The sequence below is a fragment of the Sturnira hondurensis genome, unplaced genomic scaffold (genome assembly GCF_014824575.4).
Source record: "Sturnira hondurensis isolate 20B ecotype Veracruz unplaced genomic scaffold, ASM1482457v3 Scaffold0022215, whole genome shotgun sequence".
Lineage (NCBI taxonomy): Eukaryota > Metazoa > Chordata > Mammalia > Chiroptera > Phyllostomidae > Sturnira > Sturnira hondurensis.
In genome coordinates this window covers 12,281,105-12,301,728 of record NW_028094846.1, presented here as the reverse complement: position 1 = coordinate 12,301,728, position 20,624 = coordinate 12,281,105, and the positions used below count along the sequence as shown (strand labels likewise).

The 20,624-nt window shown below is 46.9% G+C and overlaps 2 protein-coding genes across 3 annotated transcripts in view; one reads left to right on the top strand and one right to left on the bottom strand.

Annotated features, from left to right (window-relative positions):
* TSEN15 (tRNA splicing endonuclease subunit 15) overlaps window positions 1-2,415 on the bottom strand; it is a 44,187-nt gene extending 41,772 nt beyond the window's left edge. For both annotated transcript variants that reach the window (XM_037035079.1, XM_037035078.1), the window contains exon 1: window positions 2,271-2,415. In XM_037035079.1, the coding sequence (XP_036890974.1) occupies window positions 2,271-2,396 (126 nt within the window). In that variant the 5' untranslated portion in view covers window positions 2,397-2,415. The remainder of the gene's footprint in view (window positions 1-2,270) is intronic.
* A 5,475-nt stretch (window positions 2,416-7,890) lies between these two features.
* Window positions 7,891-20,624, top strand: part of COLGALT2 (collagen beta(1-O)galactosyltransferase 2) — an 81,446-nt gene continuing 68,712 nt past the window's right edge. The window contains exons 1-2 of the mRNA XM_037034956.1: window positions 7,891-7,983; window positions 8,120-8,411. Coding sequence (XP_036890851.1) covers window positions 8,149-8,411 — 263 coding nt within the window. The 5' untranslated portion in view covers window positions 7,891-7,983; window positions 8,120-8,148. The remainder of the gene's footprint in view (window positions 7,984-8,119; window positions 8,412-20,624) is intronic.

The following is a 20,624-nucleotide window of genomic DNA, read 5'->3' as shown; positions in this document are numbered from 1 at the left end:
TGTTTCTCTCTGGCATCAGCGTTTATCTCTCTCTCCTGTTCCCCTTCCCTCTCTCTACAATCAATAACTATGTCCTCAGGTGAGAATTAAGAAAAACAACATGACAGGTCAGAGGAGCTACGCTCAGGTGGCTTGGCTGGCGGATGTTCTATGGCAGAGGCGGTTCGAGTTGGGCCCTGAAGGATACGCATGATTTGAATAAACAGAGAAGTCACTAATCACACAAAGTGGAGACTAAGCCACACATATTCAAAGGCCTATAAAGAAATCTATCTGCCAGGAGTAGAGACATCATTCATTATATTCTTGTTGGGGCACGCTAGTAGGAGCCTCCACTCCCCCAGTCTCTCATTTGCACATGGAGAAAATCTGCTAGAATACCACTCCTGGCCTCTCTTTCTTTCTCACTCAAGAGTAGGAGTTAATTAATTGCTACATTTTAAAGAAAGGATCAAGCAAGGTGCTGCTGCTTTCAGACTTGCTGGTCAGCACTGAGGGAACATTCTTCAGGGATCTACTCCTGCAGGGGAAGCCTGAGGTTGCCCAGCTACATCAGTGACTAGGTGGGTAAGCAGGGCTAATGCAGAGGTGAGGGACTGGCCTGCATGGGGACACACCTGAAGTCCCATTCTCCTGCTGGCTTCATCATAGGCGGGCAGGTGCAGGAGAACAGGGGTATTATTAGTTGTCCTCCTCAAACCTCACATGTGCTTGACCACAGCATTGAAAAAGTAATTGCAGACCAGGCTGCAAGGCCTTGACGGCCAAGCTGAAAGTCTGAATTTTACCCATAGGGAAACACTGGGGACTTCTAAGCAGGAGAATCTGATGCAAGAGGCGTTTGCAGATGATAAATCTGATACCATATAACTAGATGGACCTAAGTAATTTTCAAATTGAACATAACAAAAAGGCAGAAGTGGAAAAAAACACCTAGTATCTTTTCTTTTCAAAAAATCAATTAGATCCTTCAAGAGGAAAAAAAATCGAAAGCAAAGATTTGATGGCCAGAGCCTATATAGCCATTAATTTCAAAGACAAAAAAATCTGCAAGTAACAGAACTGAATAGCAGCACCAAATTACAGATGAGATTTTTAAAACTTGTTACTGGTGTTTCACTTCTTAAAAACGTACATAGTGCTTACTATATGTAAAGTGCTTTAATCCTGTAATAGCCCTATGACCTAAGTACTCTTACTATCCCCATGTTACAGATGAGAAAACTGAAGCACAACAAGATCAAATGATTTTCCCCAAATCACAAAGCTGGTCACAGAAGCAGCTTCGAGTGGCTTCGAGTTCACCCTCCTAACCACCACGCTGCCTCTCCATGTCTCAGTTTTTGATTCTAGGGAATGAAACAGCATCTCCCTGTTATTGTTCATTTTTAAGGAGACAGAGCAGGAGGATAACATTAAGCAAGATAAAATGGGAAGAAGCTAACTCTTCAGACGTATGTCTTCAAAACTTTCCTCTTCTTGACTGTTTTTAGATGATTACCTAAGAAATACTGCTCTTTGGCAGAAGGCTGCAATTCTACCACAGTTACTAGACCAGTCCCCCGGATTCCTACAAAGTCCCCATCCCCGCTCACTGTTCGTTCATTGCCAGGGACAGTACTGGTACAAGGCAGCAATTTGCTAAGCAGAAGCAAGCAAGGAACTATCCTTTTCTCCTTTACCGCTTATACAGAAAAACACACCACAGTGTGAGTAGTTCTGCTTTCGGATGTAACATGAAAGCAGAATAGGTTGGGGAACAACCTATTCAAACTTCCCAAGAAATTCGAAAAATTAGGCATCTGCACTGCAGCAAAATGAAGACGCACACTCACTCTGGGCCCACGGCTTAGTGCCTGAACCCTTATCACTATAGACAACCAGACCTTATCCACCACCCACAATATGTTCTGCTTGGTCAGTGTGAGGATTAAACGAGACCATTCTTCAAACCAACCCAAACTCATTCAGTGGGGTGGCTGTTGTTGGCCTTCGACTTGAGAGGGGTCGTGTTTGTCTTCACCTGCAGTTAAGACTGGAGATGGAGGTAAGGGGTAGTGTCCGAGAAATAATTCAACTCATTGAAACAAACGAAAACAATACTGCTTGCAGTTTGGCAGTGTGCACACGGGTCGCCTTCCGCGAGGGTCACGCGCGAACCCAGCGACCGGGCCCTGCAGGGGTGAAGGGTTAGAAGGGGGAGCGCGTTGTGGGGGTTCTGCCTGGGGTCGGGGCCTGGACCGCGCCATGGTCCTTTGGTGCCTCCTGACCTTTGGGTGCGTGCCCATCCAGGCGTCCTCCGGGGCCCATGGGTGGGCGCCGTCGCCGCCGAGAGCGCCTCCCGGTCTCAGACCGCTGCAGCCGGGGACCGGCTCGGAATCGCCGCGCTCTTCCATGCCGGCAGGGGTGCGCGCACGTTGTGCACCGCTCCCCGCGCCCGGCCAGAAGCAGGGACGCGCGCCCAAGGGTTCCGCCTCCCGGCCGCCCGCCGCCTCTGCGCTGCCGGGCTCAAATCGGCCCCCACCTAACAAAGGTAGCTAGAACCTGCCTTAACGCACTCCATGTTTACTCTCGTTTATTCAGATCTGAGCAGATACTAGAGGGAAGAAGTTTCTTCACATCAGTGTCGTTTGCAGCTCTGTTGGGAAAGTAGGGAATACATAGGCCTCTTTGCCTCAACATTGAGTCCAGGTCTCCAGTTTTAGGGAACAGGAAGAGCCTCATTCAGTGTCCTATAATTAATCTTCAAGTGTAGAAGTGGGTGAGATGTCTAGAGAGGAAAATGGAAAGAAGAAAGAGACCAGAGTGCCAAGAACCGCATTTTTAGGGTGGACTCATCTTTCAGGATTAGCGGAGCAAGAGTGAACAGGAGTTGATGAATGAGTGGTCAGAAAAGTGGGGTGCAACCCCGCAGAAACCTGTGTCCAGGAAGCCAAGGGCGGGGAATTTCAACCAGGTAGAAGGGCACATTGTAAGTATTAACGGATTTGCTGTGAGCGAAATGGGGAGACCCTGGAAATTGCTGTTAAGGTTTAATGGTATCCCTCTGGCTGATGTATTGAAAATACCTAGAGGTAGACAAAGGGAATGGTTAGGAAGCTATTTTATTGACCTGTGCAAGAAATGACTCTCAAGATTAAAAGTCCCAGGCAGTGAGAGGACTTCTGCTTCCAAATACAACAAAGACTCTACTGGACTATCCCCTGATAGAAAACATTGATAAAACTTCCATATCAGACAAAAAGCAAATATACTTACTGGGATGCAAACAAAAGCAGGCTGATTTTGGTAGGAAGAGCAGCTTGCTAAACCTCTCTGTTTTTCTTATCTGGGGATAAGAAAATTTGTATGCATACGGACTCAGGAAATCCCAGAGGGAAGAAGCCAGAGAGGGGATCCCCAAACTCTCTGCTCTTACCTCTGACAGATCCCGAACCACTTGAAACAGAGTCACAGCAGTTCAGTTAAAAACAAAAGATCTGAGACCAGAGCCGTCCGCAAGCAAGCAGAGCTGGAAGTTCAAATCCAGCCAAGAAAATTACCTACCAATACATAGGAAAACACACTGATCATAGAAAAATGGAATGGAAACACTCCGCAACTTATCATTCATAGAGTCTAAGGTATGATGCAAAATTACCGACACATGAAAAACAAGAAAATGGATCACATTTTCTACAAGCCAACCCTTGAAAAACAACAGATAAGGGTCTGAAAGTAACTATTGTAACTATTCTCAAGGAACAAAAATAAAACATGTTTTCAGTGAATGAAAATCCCAGGCTACATATAGAAAAGCTGAGCAGAGAAAAAAGAAATAGAAATTATGAAACTGAAAATTAAAATTTCAGAAATAAAAACTTTCACTGGCTGAGTTTAACAGCCAAATTACAGAGAGGGTGGGGGGTGAACTTGAAGGTGGAGCAACAGAAATCATTCAAGGTGAACAAGATAGAGAAAAATTATTTTTAAAAAATGAACAGAGCCTCAGAGACCTACGACATGTTACCTAACATTCCAACACACATATAAAAAGAATGCCAGATGGAGAAAAGGAAAAGAATGGGGCAAGAAAAAAAAATTGAAGAATAAAAAATTTTCGCAGATTTGATGAAAGACATTTGCAGGTAGAGAATGCTAAAGGAACACCTAGTAAAATAAATACAATGAAGTCCATGCTGAAGTGAAATCATTGAAAGTCATATAAGAAGTTGGAATGCATGTGAAGAAATGCAATATATTACCTCCAGGGAGAAGTAGAGCATCTATTCCTGAAAGTGCTGCAAAGCCACACACAAAGAGTCATAAATTTTCCTAGAATGTATTGCATTTGAATCATCGTTAACCTTGGTCTCCACAGAGCAGCTGCTAAGACCTGAAGAAGCAAATGGCGCTGAAATTAGTAGACTCCTTGAAGCACTGAACTTGACATTAATTGAAGTAATTAGAAGTGAATGAATGTTTTTCTCTGACCTCCAATCAGTTCATATGAGGGTATTTATAGAAGCATTAAGAGTGTTTTGTTCCTAATGAGAGTAGATGGGAGATTTTATAAATTAGTAAAGAGATCCAGTGGAAATAGGTACTATGTGAACAAGACTCAACCATCTTCAGGGGAAAGTTTTCAGCTTAAGCTTAAGCAGAAAAGGGCGGTGGGGCGGAGAATCCCAGAAGGATTCAGAAAGAACTGCAAACTGAGAAAGCCACAGGCTAACGCACCCTTTGGCAAATAGATGACGTTCTATTGCTCACAAAAAAAGCATGATACATTTAAGTATGCATGTTAAATACTTCCGACTTTTAACATCTATTAAAGAGAATTGAAGAATGAAAACAGAGTGTCTGATGGCTTTCACTTTAAGCAATGTGAATTTATAATAAGTCTTGATGATTGGAAATGGCTAAGGGGAAAAAAAGACTTGGGAGTACAAACACAACCTAGTATTTAAAGTACATCCTTGAATCAAAATGTCTACTGTGGCAACCTAGAGTGTAACCCACAGAGAACAGGTTAGAGTTTCAGCTTTTCATAGACTGTAGGATTTCTTCTTTTATAAAGCTTCAGTAGTTCACTATATGAGAGAATCAAAGTGGTTAGGAAAAAAGTGGTTAAGTAACAACAATAAAAGCCCCTCTGAGTATAGTGGGTGTGATCAAATTCTGTGTAATCCGGCCCTTGCTCCACTGATTTCCCACCCTGATGTCTGAGCCAGGGCATTTTAGTCCCTCAGAAAAAACCCCAACTCTAATGTCCAGGCAGAGACATATTCATTCAGTTAGAGTCCCAAGAGGAAAAACAAACTTTGAATTGCAATGTGAATTTTTAGTGTGTTAAAAAGAAAATGACTTTACCCAGCGTCGTGTAAGACTATGACTTCAAGTTGGAAAATGGAGGCGCATGTTCCAGATCCGCTTTTAATCCACGACTTGTAAGAATGTTCATGTATCTCTTGTTCCTTCTTTTGTACACAGACTATGCCATTTTCCATTCTCTGTGTTTCAAGGAGAATGGGTGAGATGTTTATACCTTTCGTAAAGTATTTAGAATGCTATACTATTTTACTACTCATATGCATGAGCATATATGAGGGATTTCTATCAGGCAGGAAAGAATTTAGAATAACCCAAAATATGTTTTCTCCAGTTTTTTCATAAGTGTAAGAGTTTATTCTAAATTCTTCATTTACAAAATCAGGATATAGTATGTTTAATTTTTTTAATGCTACTAACGTTTGAAACAAAAAAACAACAAAAATAAAGTACCTAGAAAAAATGAGCAAGCTTTTTACAAAGAATGCTATAAATGTTACTGATGATCATTAAAGAAGCCCTTAAATAAATGGACAGACATGCTATATATATGCAGTCTTAAATAATACTTGGCTTTGTGAATATGAAAAGGCATCAAAAGCAATTCAGGGCCCCCCCAAATATTTCATCTCTTTTTCTAGATATTTATTCAACATTTGCTATCGACATGGTGTTGAGTCTCACTAAAGAGAAATGAGTACGGACCCGTATTGAAAATATTCAAGTTGATAATGTCAAATTAAAGTGATCCCCAAATGGTAATAATGGTGGTGGTGAGATAGAAGATTTGATGTAGTTATTTTCTTTCTTTTTCCCACTTTCAACATATTTTTATCCTATAGTAAAATAGACTTAGTCATTAAATTCGGAGCCTTTGACATAGAAGAAGTCATATTTGGATTATTTTACACGTCCCTTCTGCTCTCTTCTGTCTCTCCCTCCAGTCCTGTCTCCTTCCCTCCTCCCTTCCTTTTTTCTCCATCCCCTCCCCGGTCCCAGTGTCCAAGCTTTGTCTATACTCTGGCCTGCATTCAAGAACTACATAAAATAGTGACTATAGCAATATGCTTTTCAGTCCCAGTTGAAAAACAAATTTGAAACATACTCCTGTAGCTCACTTCAGACTAGATGTGCCCCTAAAACTGTATTCACTCATTGGTTCCAACATGTACTCAGGGCCCACTCTGTGCCAAGGCACAGGTGTGGGAAATGCATGGGTAATGAACACGTATTGCATAAACAAATAAATATAAGGAAGTGGTATGTGTTCTGGTGGAAAAGGAGGATAAGGAAGGGTGTGGAGAAAGTTAGGAAATCCTCATTAAAGAAATGCCCTTGAACTCCGAAGTAGGTTTTAGGAAAAGAACAGGGGTCACGAGCGGATGAAGGGGTTGGAATTTCAGGCAGATAGAACCACAGAAGCAAGAAGGGTTAGAGTTAGGGTTAGGGTTAGAAAGAGGATTGAGAATAATAGAGGACTGACTGAGCTTTTGTCATGAGGGCAAGGATAGAGAGGAACCCGTTGAAGCTTCAGTAGAGAGTGGAGCTGAATGATGGAGAAAAGTCCTGGACTAGAAGGGAGGGGAGGGTATCAAAGGCCCTGTCCGGACAGGCACCTGCAAGGCAGGAGTGTGTTGGTAGAGATGTTTGTCAGAGATGGGGTGTTAGGAAGTTCCGTGCAGAAGGTGAACTCTTCAGAGGGAGCAAGGTGGTTGCAGTTGAGGGTGAAGGCTCTTTGTAGTTGCAGAGAAGGATGGATAAAGCTAGTAGAGAGACGGCGGGACAAGTTAGGATGGGGGGGTCATGAACGCGCAGTGGTACCAACCCACCTTTCCCATGATTGATTAACGCCTACACAACCCCACAATGAAGGTGCTGGGGATTTCGTCACCGTCTTCTCTGTGTCATCCTCAAGAGCAAATGTCCTTTAGCAATTTCATTTCACGGGCTAATTGTGTTCTTCCGTCTTCTCTTCCTTGTATCTCTTCTCCAACAGGCACAGATTTTTTCCTTTCTTGGTTAATTTAGATCATTAAGGAAGAAGAAAACTATCGAATCGAACCATCTGTCCTGGGTTCTGCCTGTCCTGGCAGGAAGCGCAGGGCTCTGGGTTGGCCGGTGGAGTGGGGATTCAGAACAGTGTCCTACAGGGCCGGTCCTTTCCTTTCGGGGGTTCCATCTGGCTGTAACATTTTCCAGGTCTTCAAACTTGGTCTACTCAGATCCAAGGTCTACCCAGTCAAGAATAAACTTCAGGAGAAATTGAGTGCATAAGTAAATGCAAACATTCTGCCTTTGTGAAAGTTAAAAAAAATTTATGACAGTAATGAAGAGTTGGATGACTTTCCATTTCAGAGCTCTTACCCATTTAGTCAATAGGTGCATTATGAAAAAGGGATACATTGCATCACTGTGAGGACTTTAGACTGCGGTTTGCGAAAGCAGAATAAATTTTCTTGGAGTGGTACCGTTATGTGCACACACACACACACACACACTCACTCACGCCCATTGGCAGACAGGGCCACACCTCACGGCTCTGGGGGAAGCCACAGACCTCAGCTGTGCAGCTGAGCCTGGGCTGGAGGAACTTTCCGCAGGACTGAGGACAAACAGCCCCACAGAGCCGACTGTCTGCAAGCCTGAGCCCCGGGCGAGCCCTGGCGGCGGCAGGTACACGGTGCGCCCCCGCGTCAGGGCCTGGGCGGTGCAGCGGCGGCGGGAGGGTCCAGGGCTACCGAGGCCGGTGCCGGTGTGCGCGCACCCCCGGCCCGGCAAGCCGCAGCCCCCCGCTCGGCGTTCGCTGCAGGTCCCCCGCAGCCCGCCCCAGCCTTGAACATGGCTGCGAGCCCCGCCGCCAGCCTCGCCTGGTCGCTGCTGCTCCTCTCCTGGGCTCTGCTCCGCGGCGGCTGCCGGGCGCGCTTTGCAGCCGAGCCGGACTCGGAGGACGACGAAGAGGAAGCGAGGGTTTTCCCCGAGTCGCCCCTGCAGAGACCCACGGTGCTGGTGGCCATCCTGGCCCGCAACGCCGCGCACACGCTCCCTCACTTCCTCGGCTGCCTGGAGCGGCTGGACTACCCCAAGAGCAGGATGGCCATCTGGTGAGCCGCCGGGGGCCCCGAGCTGTGGCGGTGGGAGGCGGCACACACAGCCCATGCCGCCTACGGGGACCTGGGCGGGGGCCGCCCTGCGCCGCTGCGGGGCGGGCGGACCGCCGGGGGACCGCGGGAAGGACGCCGCGCACACCCCGTCGCCGCCTGCCGGGGTCCCGAGCGGATCGTGCGCCCGAGTTAGGGAAAGACACGCCGGTCGATGTGCGCATGGGGTGCTAATGAGGATAACAAGCCGCCCGGAGCTCCGATGGCGGGGTGTGGGTCCGGGCGTCCTCATCCCTCTCCCGGACAAGGGCTTGGGGAGACCCCGCAAGAGTGCAAGCTTCTCCCCCTTTCTACTTTGGAAGTTTCCTCTTTCTACACCGCAAACCCATCGCCTTTGACTACGAGTATAAGGGTGCCCGTCGCTGCCTCGTCTTCCAGAGACGACAGGGAGCGTAACCGCAGTTGGCAAGGGGGTCTCCGGAATGGCTGGGGGGCGAACAGTGCGCCGTGATAAAAGCGCAGGATAAAAGATCCTGCTGCCCCGTCGAAGAATCCTGGTTCTCAGGGGTCAGGGGGCAAAGGGAGGATGTGGACCCACAGTTTCAGGCTAGGGAGGACCGCCGTGCCTTCCCAGCCACGCCACCGCCGTCAGCCCTGTGTACTCTGAGCGCTCCGGGTTGTCCCCACCCGGGCATCCTCCCGGGACGCATCCCCCGCCCCAGATGCAAACCACGCTGGGCCCCCTGGGGACCTGGGAACTGAGTCGCCCTGGAAAAAGCAAACAGCCGAGTTTTTGTTGTCCTTAGGGTAGAGCCTGGGCCTGGTTCCTGGGTTTGCCTAGGGGAAGGCCAGGCATCCGTTGGGCCGTGTGGGGGCGGGGGGCAGGGGGCTGTCCGACCCAGCTTCAGAAATGGGTTCAGTTCGGCAGCTTTGATAAACACAGGTATCAGAGGGCAAGAAGTCGATGCCGGGGTGAGCCTCTAAGGGGCTTGTGGACAGCAGAAGGACGCTGCCCAAGGGAGACAGGAGCCAGGTACCTGGACGAGAGGACTCCCTAAAGAAAGACAGAGCTCTGGTCCTTCGGAGCAGTTTCTATCTTGTGCTGATCAAGGGAGCTGTCTGTAGACAGGACATACCCTTGGAGCAACAGTTGGGCGGAAAGACGGAAGGATGGATAAAGCGGTAGCTGGCACTGGCAGCCTGGCCCTACCTGGTGGGAGAGGTGCAGAGGTGAGAAAGCAAACATGAGGTATAGAGCAGCCCTGTGCTATACACTGCTTTACTATACACAGCCTGCTATACGTGACCGCTGCCACGGAAGAAGGCATGTTATGTGGCCAGTGGGAATGCTGGTGCGGCCAGGTTTAAAGCCAGAAGGGAGAATGTTTTTAACCACTTCAATACCAAAAAAAAAAAAAAATCACAAATGTGAGTTCTTAGATGCTTTTTTCAAAGGAGATGTTTTACAATATGGTCTTTATGCATTGCTTAGTTTTAAAGAGCATTTAGAAGAGATACTATGATCCTTACTTTACCAAGGAAGAAACTGAAATGCGAATCCCTTGAATCCATTCGACGACTCATTTAAAGCCACGGAATTAATAAATGGCAGAACCGGAACGTGAGCCCGTGTGTCCCTAAACACTGCCCTAGTAGTGGGGAGGTAGTAGTGGGGACAAGCTACAAGCAAAACTTACATAAACCTCTAAGCTGCAGATTAGGAGGTGAGGGTTGTTGGTCGCCAGCTTGATATTTGATTTGGGGGCAGTTTCTTGGGAGCCGTAGACATCAGTTTTCTCCTCCGTAACGAGGGAATGGGAATATATTTGAAATTAGAATTTCAAAAATTCTTTCTGGCTCTTGAATTACATAGATTTTACGATGTGCTCAGAACCAGCCAACAACGATGGCATTTCCTAGCCCCCCTGAGTGCTCCAGGTTCTGTCGACATCGGTGTTCTGTTTAGGTGGGCAGTACCCCAGTTTTGCATAGAACTGCGGGGTTTGTTTTCCATTACCCTCATTCTTGGTCCATGTAACTGTATCTTGTCCTTCATGGCCACTGTTGGAAAGTTAAGGAAGTAGCCCGAGGCTTGGGGAATGGGGAAGACCCTGGGCACCCATGCGTAAGCCACTAAAAACTCTTTGAGTTCTGGCTTAGAAACCAGAACTCAAATCATATCACTTATTAGATAAGTTTCTCATATCACTTATTAGATAAGGATAACCAAGATTGGTAGTTATAGATAGTGCTTTATAGCTCCCCAAGGACCATAATCAACTGTTACCTTTTTTGATCCTTACTGTCATTATGTAAAGAAACAAAATTATCTCCATTTCATGGAAGGTATTCAGTCTAGAGTACCTGACTTACTCAAGATTCCATTTATTTGTTAATATCACAGATGCTTAACACCAAGAACTCATGGTTCTTCTAAGCACTTTACATCCACTTGCTGGTTTAATCTTTATAAAAACCTTATCAGGTATACACTGTATACATTTTACAGATGGAAAGACTGAGGCACAGGGAGCTTGCACAAGCACGTATCCCCAGTGACCACGTTTGAGCAGAGAAAAGCTGAATCAGATGTGGATCTTCACCAACAAATGTAGCTTATTTTTTTCTGGGCAGTGTAAGGTGATGTGAATGGCCTTTACAAGAGGTGGGAGAGCAGCAAAGAACTTCTAAATCAGCCTGGGCCAGTTGGAGCAGTTAGGAGCACGCATCTGCGGTCGCAGAAGGCTTCTCAGGGAGTTGATACGTGGCTTAAACTCAGTACTGAAGGATAAATAGGGATCTACTAAAACGTGGGGGGCAGAAATGGGGGTTCCAAAAAGAGGGTACAGTGGGACCAAAAAAGGCACTGGGACATTAACTGGAGTTTTCTGTGACGGGAGAGAATGGGGGTGGCAGGTCTGCTGACAGCAAACCTCCAAACTCATTGTATTGTACCCCACCCGGAGCTGCTAACTTAGCAACCAGCCCTAGAGGAGTATTTGGCCAGGAAGGTTATGGGATATGACCCTGCAGGTGGAACCTCGGTTGAGGAGGCTACCACTTTGAGGGGCTTCTGCCGAGCGCGGACCTCTAGTGTCTCTGTCCCAAGCTCTACTCAGCATTCGGAGATGCCACGCTGGTTCGATTTCACTCTGCAGAGCCAGCACACGCTGATGTTCAAAAAATAGTGTCAGAAACAGCTGTGAGCTCTCCACAACCTTGCAAAACTGAACCACGTTGAGCAGAGTCTGGGTGCCAGCTTCCAGTGAATCTAATTTCAATAACTGTGCCGACTCAGTTTTCTTATTTGTCTGCTTACCTCTAATCATGGCTGGGGGAGCATCCGATGAGCCTTCTTTCCTCTGTGGGTAACAGAGAGGCGTGGCTTATCACGGATCACATTCAGATAATAATGAGAAACGGGGCAGGGGGTGGCACACCAGGCAATCATTGGACCCGAAGGATACATCAAGCTTGTCTTTCGGAGAGCCTGTTGTTGTCTAAGTGGAGACGGCTGGGGTTCGCGGAGTCTGTGTAGTCGCAAGGCGATGTGAGCATTTCACGTGGCAGAGTTGGGGAAAGTAATACATACACTGGGGACAGCTGTATGGTTTTCTAAATAGAAAGATGGGTTTCTATGGACATTAACAATGGTGAGCTATGCTCGGTCTGGGTACCGATCCCAACATTTTGTACACTACTTACTCTGTGCAGTGTTTGGGGATTCGCTTGGATTCATCCAACATTTTAATGCTCTCCCAGAAGCGTTTAAGTAGAGTCGGTAATACACCTATGTTTATGCAATGTCCCAGTGTACAATGAACGAGAGCTTTGAGTGCCAGCAGTGAGAATGATGTCACATTTCATCACGGCCATTGTGACATGGAATGTTGCTGTTGGCCTGATGGAAAGAAGTTCCAGCTCAAGGCTGAAAACGTAGATGGTAGGTTAGTCCCCTTCTCTCCATCAGTCTGCTTCACTTTCTCCCCTTTGTTTCCTTTTTATTCACAGTGGGTCGTTTAGTGCTGAGGTCGGAGTGTGTGATCTTGGAGTCAGACAGACATGGGTTCCAGTCTCCTGTGTGATTGTGGGCACGTCGGCGAACCTCTGAGCATAGCTCCCTCATCTGGAAAGGAGTAATAACAACAGCTACCTCAAAGATTTCTTATAACAGCAAATGAGATAGTGCACTGACATTGTCTTTTACATAGATGCTACCAAATTATAGTTGCTATTTCTATTCATCGTTTCCTTTTTGTTCCACTTCTTTACTGTTATCTTCCCAAGATCCTAAAAAATATATGATCAAAAGGAACTCCATATTCTTCCTTCCAATAACAAGTGACCGATGTAAGGAAGACTCATTTTTTGGGCCATGCTGTTGTAGACGTTTTGCTTTGAGAACTAACTCCTGACCGCACCCCTAGGTGAGAGATGCCATTACTCTCCTCACTTTGCACAGGAGGAAACTGAGGCACGGAGCATTTAAGTGAGTTTCCTGAGGTCACAAGGCTAGTGCCTGTTGGCGTCAGGCTGGGACCCAGGCAGTTAACGTCGCAGACTGAGTGCGGGTGGTCTGTTGAAGGTCAAGAAAGGAGCAATCCGTTCTACAATCGTTTTTGCTTCTGTCACTTGACCCGATTTGGGAAAAGAAGGGTGCCAGTGTTTCTTTCAAACAAGGATGGCCCCTTCTACTTGAATGACACGAGGGACTCCGCGGTCCCCTTCAGCTTTCTTGGTCATTTTGTCCCTTTGCTGGGCATTTTCTAGTTACTGAACTCTTTCCATGGTAGATTTCATAGGAACAGAATGAGTGCCGGTTGCCCAGAACTCATGGGTTGCCCATAAGCATGCAGGTCACGTGCTATGATCACGGCTACATAGAAACAGAAAGAAAGGTGTCAAAGATTGTTTGAGGCAAATGAAACGAGCAACCCTAGTCATACATATGAATGTATATATAAATACATACATTTGAGTTCATACCGGCAAAACTGAAAGTACCAGTTTTTCACCCTTTTTGATTAGTGGTCTTAGAGTTGCTCGAACCCTGCACTCAAGTTTCTTTCAAATGATTTCAGAAAATGATCAGTCCTTCCTCCCACCCTCCAATATCAAAACACGATTGGCCCTCAGAATTAAGTATTTCCTTTGGGTAAACACTGACGTAACTACTGCATGTCACCAATCCTATTGTTCTAGTTGTGACAGGTTGCCGGCAGGTAGGCAAGGATTCCTAAATTGTCCTGGTTCTGCCTTGGTAATGAACTTCCATGGGTGGGGAAAGGAGAGCCCGGTTAAAGGTTTTACCCATATACTGTGCCGTGGATGAGTATCTGGATGAGGTAAGGGATCTCTAGGTTTCTAACCCTGGGTGGCAGTTTGTTGATTATTTTGTAACTCATGCTGTTCACCGCGGAAAGGAGCGTGCCAGGGACTCCCAGCAGGTTCGGTGTTACAGGCTGGTCTTCAGCAAGTGACTCCACCACCACGTCGCTTGGTGACTCCAAGTATTCACGAGCCCACTTCTCATGGCCCTCTCCCTCCCCTGTGTCTGGTGGGCGTGGGAAAGAGCAGTGAAGGCTTCGTGACCAGCAGGCTGCTGGTCGTCCTCAGCCCCTTTCCCGATCACAAATGCGAGCATGGGCCGTATCCCTGCGCGGCGCTGTCCCCCAGCCAATGGTCCAGCGCAGTAGGACGTCGTCAGGCTCGTGTGGGGACTAGAGTAGGACCATCATAACGCTTGTTTCTGCGCATCTTCAAATAACAACGTACAGTGAAGTTCAAGTCTGAGAGAAAATGATCATCCCGTAGTACGGTCATGAGTCCTGTTCTCCAGGTGTCGTATTATGAAGCGCCTTCACTCCATGCGTTTAAATCATAGTTATTATTCATCGGGAATTACAAAGTGTGTGTATCGTCCATGTGTGTGCCTTGACATTTATATTCTGAAAGGACCGACTTATTCGTTTCCCTGCACTTATGTTATTGGAATATCAGATATTACTGGTTTGAAAAAAGATTTGCATCTCTTAGGGGACGTGTAGATTTATTGAACAGTGATTTGAGTATATTAAGAATTTTTTCTCGACTTTAAAGAAAATGGAAACAGTAACATACTTCCACAGTAAAAGCCAAACAGTATGAATAGGAATAGGATAAAAAGTAAGCTGCCTTTCATACCACCTGCCAGAGGCAGCCAGTGTTAACGGCTTCTTGTGTGTTCTTCTAGAAACTTCCTGCGCATGTACATGTGCTCTTTCATTGTCAACCTAAATATGAGTATTTTGTATAGCCTGGTCATAAGTGTGATTTTTAANATGAGTATCTGGATGAGGTAAGGGATCTCTAGGTTTCTAACCCTGGGTGGCAGTTTGTTGATTATTTTGTAACTCATGCTGTTCACCGCGGAAAGGAGCGTGCCAGGGACTCCCAGCAGGTTCGGTGTTACAGGCTGGTCTTCAGCAAGTGACTCCACCACCACGTCGCTTGGTGACTCCAAGTATTCACGAGCCCACTTCTCATGGCCCTCTCCCTCCCCTGTGTCTGGTGGGCGTGGGAAAGAGCAGTGAAGGCTTCGTGACCAGCAGGCTGCTGGTCGTCCTCAGCCCCTTTCCCGATCACAAATGCGAGCATGGGCCGTATCCCTGCGCGGCGCTGTCCCCCAGCCAATGGTCCAGCGCAGTAGGACGTCGTCAGGCTCATGTAGAGACTAGAGTTAGGACTATCACAACGCTTATTTCTGCGCATCTTCAAATAACAACGTACAGTGAAGTTCAAGTCCGAGAGAAAATGATCATCCCGTAGTACGGTCGTGAGTCCTGTTCTCCAGGTGTCGTATTATGAAGCGCCTTCACTCCATGCGTTTAAATCATAGTTATTATTCATCGGGAATAACAAAGTGTGTGTATCGTCCATGTGTGTGCCTTGACATTTATATTCTGAAAGGACTGACTTATTCGTTTCCCTGCACTTATGTTATTGGAATATCAGATATTACTGCTTTGAAAAAGATTTGAATCTCTTAGGGGTCTTATAGATTTATTGAACAGTGATTTAAGTATGTTAAGAATTTTTTCTCCACTTTGAAGAAAATGGAAACAGTAACATACTTCCACAGTAAAAGTCAAACAGTATGAATAGGAATAGGATAAAAAGTAAGCTGCCTTTCATACCACCTGCCAGAGGCAGCCAGTGTTAACGGCTTCTTGTGTGTTCTTCTAGTAACTTCCTGCGCATGTATGTGTGCACTTCCATTGTCAACCTAAATATGAGTATTTTGTGTAGCCTGGTCACAAGTGTGATTTTTAATTTTTTTATTTTTTTAAGATTTTAGTCATTAATTTTTTTTAGAGAGAGGGGAAGGGAGGGAGAAAGAGAGGGAAAGAAACATCAATGTGTGGTTGCCTCTCACACCTCCTCCTGGAGACCTGGCCTGCAACCCAGGCATATGTGCCCTGACTGGGAATCGAACCAGCGACCCTTTGTCTCACAGGTTGGCACTCAATCCACTGAGCTACACCAGCCTGGGTCATAAGTGTGATTTTTTAAAAATCAGCCTCTGTATTCTAGGTTGTTAAGCTCTACCAGCCCATTCACATTCGTACCTGCTCCAGGAGTGACTCTGAACCCACACTGATTATACTTATCTTGTGCCCTTGTCCTTGTGTCTCTGGCCCCCAGAAAATGGGGCCCTAAGCTTATTAAAAATGCACACTCACACGACTTTTTAATGAAGTGTAAGATGTCCCCCAAAAGTGCATATACCATAAATAGACAGCTGGATAACTTTTCCCAAACCGGACATGCCCGTGGGACCAGTACCTGCCTCACCAGAGCTGCATTTGTGCACGTTGGTAACTGTGGGGGCCGAGGACCTGCCAGCCCAGCCCTTTTTCCAGACAGTCACGTCCCCGTCGGGCCTCTCTGTGTGCACCGTCCACTCTTTGATGTGGCTTACCGGGCCCCAGTTGGCGTTTGGGTGGTGATCCTTGCATCCTCTCAGGCTCCCCTGGAGTCTGAGGACTCAGGAAGTAGCTGCTTTCTAGAACCAGCAGGCCTGGCCCACAGCCAGAGAGCCATCTAGAGGCAAAGGGATTGGGACCCTATTTCTTTTCCCTCAGCTCCCCATGTCTCTGGTAGGAAAGCTGTGTGTGAACATTCATAGAAGTAAAAAGGAATCTCGTTAGAGGTAATAATTGAGAAGTCATGCAGAACATCAATAAAGTGGCTGTAATTAATTCTCTGGAAGCCACTGCCGTTCAGATCCGTGAAAACACGGTGTTTGCGGTTGGTGGCGTCCGCCAAGTCTCTTGCATGAATTAAGCCTCAGATTTGCCTAGAGGACTTTTCTTTCCCTCTCTGGGAGCGCCGCACAGAAGTCGCTTCAGCCTGGAACTGCCAATGATAGCTTCATGACATCCTGCCAAGGCTGAACGTGGGACTTCCTGACCCATTTCATTCCGTGGAAGCTGTTGTTATTATTGCAGTTGTCTATCAAATTTGGCAAGCCGGGGCCTGTCCCTGGCCTGATGGTTCAGCTGGTGAGACTTTGTTCCTCTGTAGATATAATGCAAAACCGCCCCCTCCCCCAGTGTTTTCTGATTCGTGTTTCAAGCCCCCTTAGAAGACATGCATTTCAGAAACACTAATGGTGAGATAAGCAGTGACCCTGGGCTGTGTGCCCGTAGGAGTCTGGTAGAAGACTGAGTGAGGGCCCAGGCCGTGGCTGTGGAAGGACTCTCATGGGCCCCGGGTTTCATTGATAAATTGGCTGTATTGGAAGAATTTTTTACCTCCTAGGTTGAATCACTTCAGAATCTATTGAGGGATGTGTCAGACTGTAGAGAGAAGGCTCCTTAAATAGATGTCTCCCCATTTTGGCCGTTGCTGTGGTTTGAATATGTTCCCCCAAAATTCGTATGTTGAGATTTTAACCCCCCAAGTAGAATTAGGAGGTTGAATGTCGAGGAGGGTTCCACCCTTAGGAATGGGATAAACGTTTAAAAGAGGCCCCAGAGAGACCCCTTATCCTGTCCACCACTTGAGGTGGACACAACGAGAAGTCCTCGGGCCGCAAGAGAGCCTCCTCCAGACCTGGCCGTGCTGACACCCTGACCTTGGACTTCAAAACAAATTCCTGTTGTTTGTAAGCCACCCCGTCGGTGCCTGAACAGACTCAGGCAGCTGTCAAACTTGGGAAAACTGCAAAGGCAGGCCATAGTGCCTGCGTTTTAGACAACAGAGAAGTAGGGACTCTCTCTCGTTCTGGAGGGAGTGGGGACAGTGGGGGACAGCACACTTCCTGTTCTCCCTGGACGAGAGATGGTTCTGAGGAAGGGGAACGTATGGAAGTACACTGGCATGCTCCCTCCATGTCACATTAGGTGAGGAATTGCTGCTTTTCGGGGCCTTGGGAAAGGTAGAATTTTCTGGAGACGTACAGTGGAATTAAATTCCTGGGCCCTCTGTGAGAAATGTGGCTGTGGACCATTGGGCTGTGGCATTTCCAACACGGAGTTCCTTGCTGTACTACTGGACTGCATTTTAGTTTCTTGGTTCCCAGCCAGCCCCGTAATCTGTCCAAGTCCCACACACCGCAGCGATTATGGTTGAGACCGGCCAAGGTAGTGGGACACTGCTGCCCAGTGGAGTCAGGGTTTTTGCATGTCATCGCTGCGCCGCTGAACAGTAAGAGCAGCGGAGGCCCCCGCACGGCCACATTCCCTCTGCTCCGGGCCGGTGGGGGCGGGCAGGCATTCAGACAGTCGGGCTGTGTCTGGTGTTTCCCGTGGGTTTTGCTGAAACAGCCAGCATACTGAAATAGTTGAGAAAACGACACATCTCCTCTCTAGCTTTCCTCAATCTTGTTAGACTTTATGATTTACTGGGCACATTGATTTCCACCCTAGAAAATTCTCGTTAGCACCAGGAACCATGAATCTCTAAAGCAATGGACTAAAAAAAAAAATGCTGGGTACCTTCCTTTATTTATCAGGCCTTTGCAGTTTGTCTGTGTGGGTACATCCAGGTGATCCTGTTGAAAATAAGTAGTCGGGATGGCCTAAAAGTGACTTACTCACCTTTATTGGTCAAGTTCATTGGCCATGAATGTATTTGGCTCTCATCACTGTTCTGTCTACCTTTTGGTATAAGACGACTGGCCTGGCCTTCAACTCTAGGTTCCTAAATGCTGATTCAGGGGCCAACTGTATCCCAACACCTGAGACATTTATTAGTGACATACATTTCTGGGCCCCATTTCAGCCCCATTTAGTGGACGGCCAACAGGAAGGGCCTGGGAATCTGGTCTTAAACATGGACGCAAATGATATGGGTGTACCTCTAGGTTTGGGAACAAGAGAGATGGGCCCCCAGAAGGCACCTTCTGGAACAGGGGACCCTCATGGGAGGACCAGAGATTGTGTATGCATCTAAAATACATGCCATGGGATTTTCAGAGCTCGGAAAGTTGGCATAGAGTGGATCTTCTGATCTCCAGGTTCCAGGTACTGAAGCAATCAAAGCCAAGAGGTTTTCTTATTAAGTGATGTAGGAAGGTACAAGATTACAAGAGAGAGGCTATGCGAAGCAAGCATCGTTTGTGGCACTTTTTATTGAGTCAAGCCATGTTCTTCCTCCTTGCAACACTGGTTATCTATATATATTTTTAATTTTATTTATTCAATTTTAGAGAAAGGGGAAGAGAAGGAGAGACAGGGAGAGAAATATCAGTGTGTGGTTGCCTCTCGTGCATCCCCTGCTGGGAACTGGCCTGCAACCCAGGCGTGTGCCCTGACTGAGAATCGAACCGCGGTTGTTTAATTCGCAGGCCCGTGCTCAGTCCACTGAGCTACACCAGCCAGGGTAAACACTGGCTGTATTTTCAAAAATTTATTTTTAAGACAATTCCCTGAACTGCCCACCAGGTGAAGTGCTCCGTATAAAGTAACACTCTCCCAAGCCTTCTTATTTGCTCAGTGTATCTCGCACCAGGAGCTCATTAAGCATTCAGTTTTAGAGAAGAAAAGATGGCTATTGATGACCATCTCTTAATGGTGTGAAGGGAAATCAAACCTATGCATTTCCTTCAAATAAATACTGGTCATTTAACCACGTGGGTCTTCATCTCGGTCTGTTTGTTGCTTGTATTTAATTTTCCTACTTTTCTCTTTGGCACACCATTACAAACCTCTCCCCCTATTTGGGAAAAACAGAAGTTTTCTACTAAATTGGCCTGTGTTCAGTAGTTGGCATTTCAGCCCTGATTGTGTGGTATTACAAAGTCTCCATGTCTGGTGTCTTCACGAGTTAGGAGATCAAAACGCACCTTTGCGGAAATCCTCACTGTCCCAGTCGGCTGCATAAAGGATGGTTCTGGATTCGCCGCTGCTGTGCAAAGGCATGGCCCGCGTCGATACGAGGGCATGATTACAACCTCACCTACAGGCAGCCGTCTTGGGGACGGATTGCAACTCAGTTGCCGAATCTTACGCTATTCCACACCCCAGTTTCATTGGGTCCTGTGGGGGACAGGGCTATCAAAAATTCCACTGTGAAGGTTCTGAGTTTGTCCATTTTCCTTTTTTAGTCCTTTTTCTTCTCCAAAATGTGAGCTGCAATCTTTTAGCTTCCCGCATGCCATCAAGAAGAAACTAGTTATCTGGGATCTCCAGGGCGGTTGCTTCCAGCCAAAAGCAGCCTGGTCCCCAGGGTGCAGATGTCATTGCTTTGTCATTATATTGTCTTGTGAAAGACTGGGAGGCACTGCTCGTGCCACGTCACTTTGAACAAGCCACTTCTTCTTCCTGGCCTCAGTTTCCTCTCCTGTCACATAAGGGGGCTGTGTTCCCAGAGCTGTGGTCTCAATGCGGCTGCTATTTCCAATCATATGGTGGGGTTTTAACAAATACCCCCAGACCATTTAAGTCTGAATCTCTGCGGTAGGGCCAGGGCAGGTGAGGTATTTTGAGAACTTTCCAGGCGGTGGTAACACACAGCCAGGCTTGAGAACCTCTGGATCAGACGTTCTCTGGGGGCCCTACCCGACCTGGATGTGACCATATCTGAAGAATTTTCAGGGCCTCACTCTGCATGACTGATGTTCCTGGACCCTCAGCCCAACCTGAGACCTCTTTGGAATGACCTAGAAATAAAGTCTAAGTATACTCTAGGAGGCCCATTGTCCTTCATCCTGTTGTAGGTAGATTGTGCCCA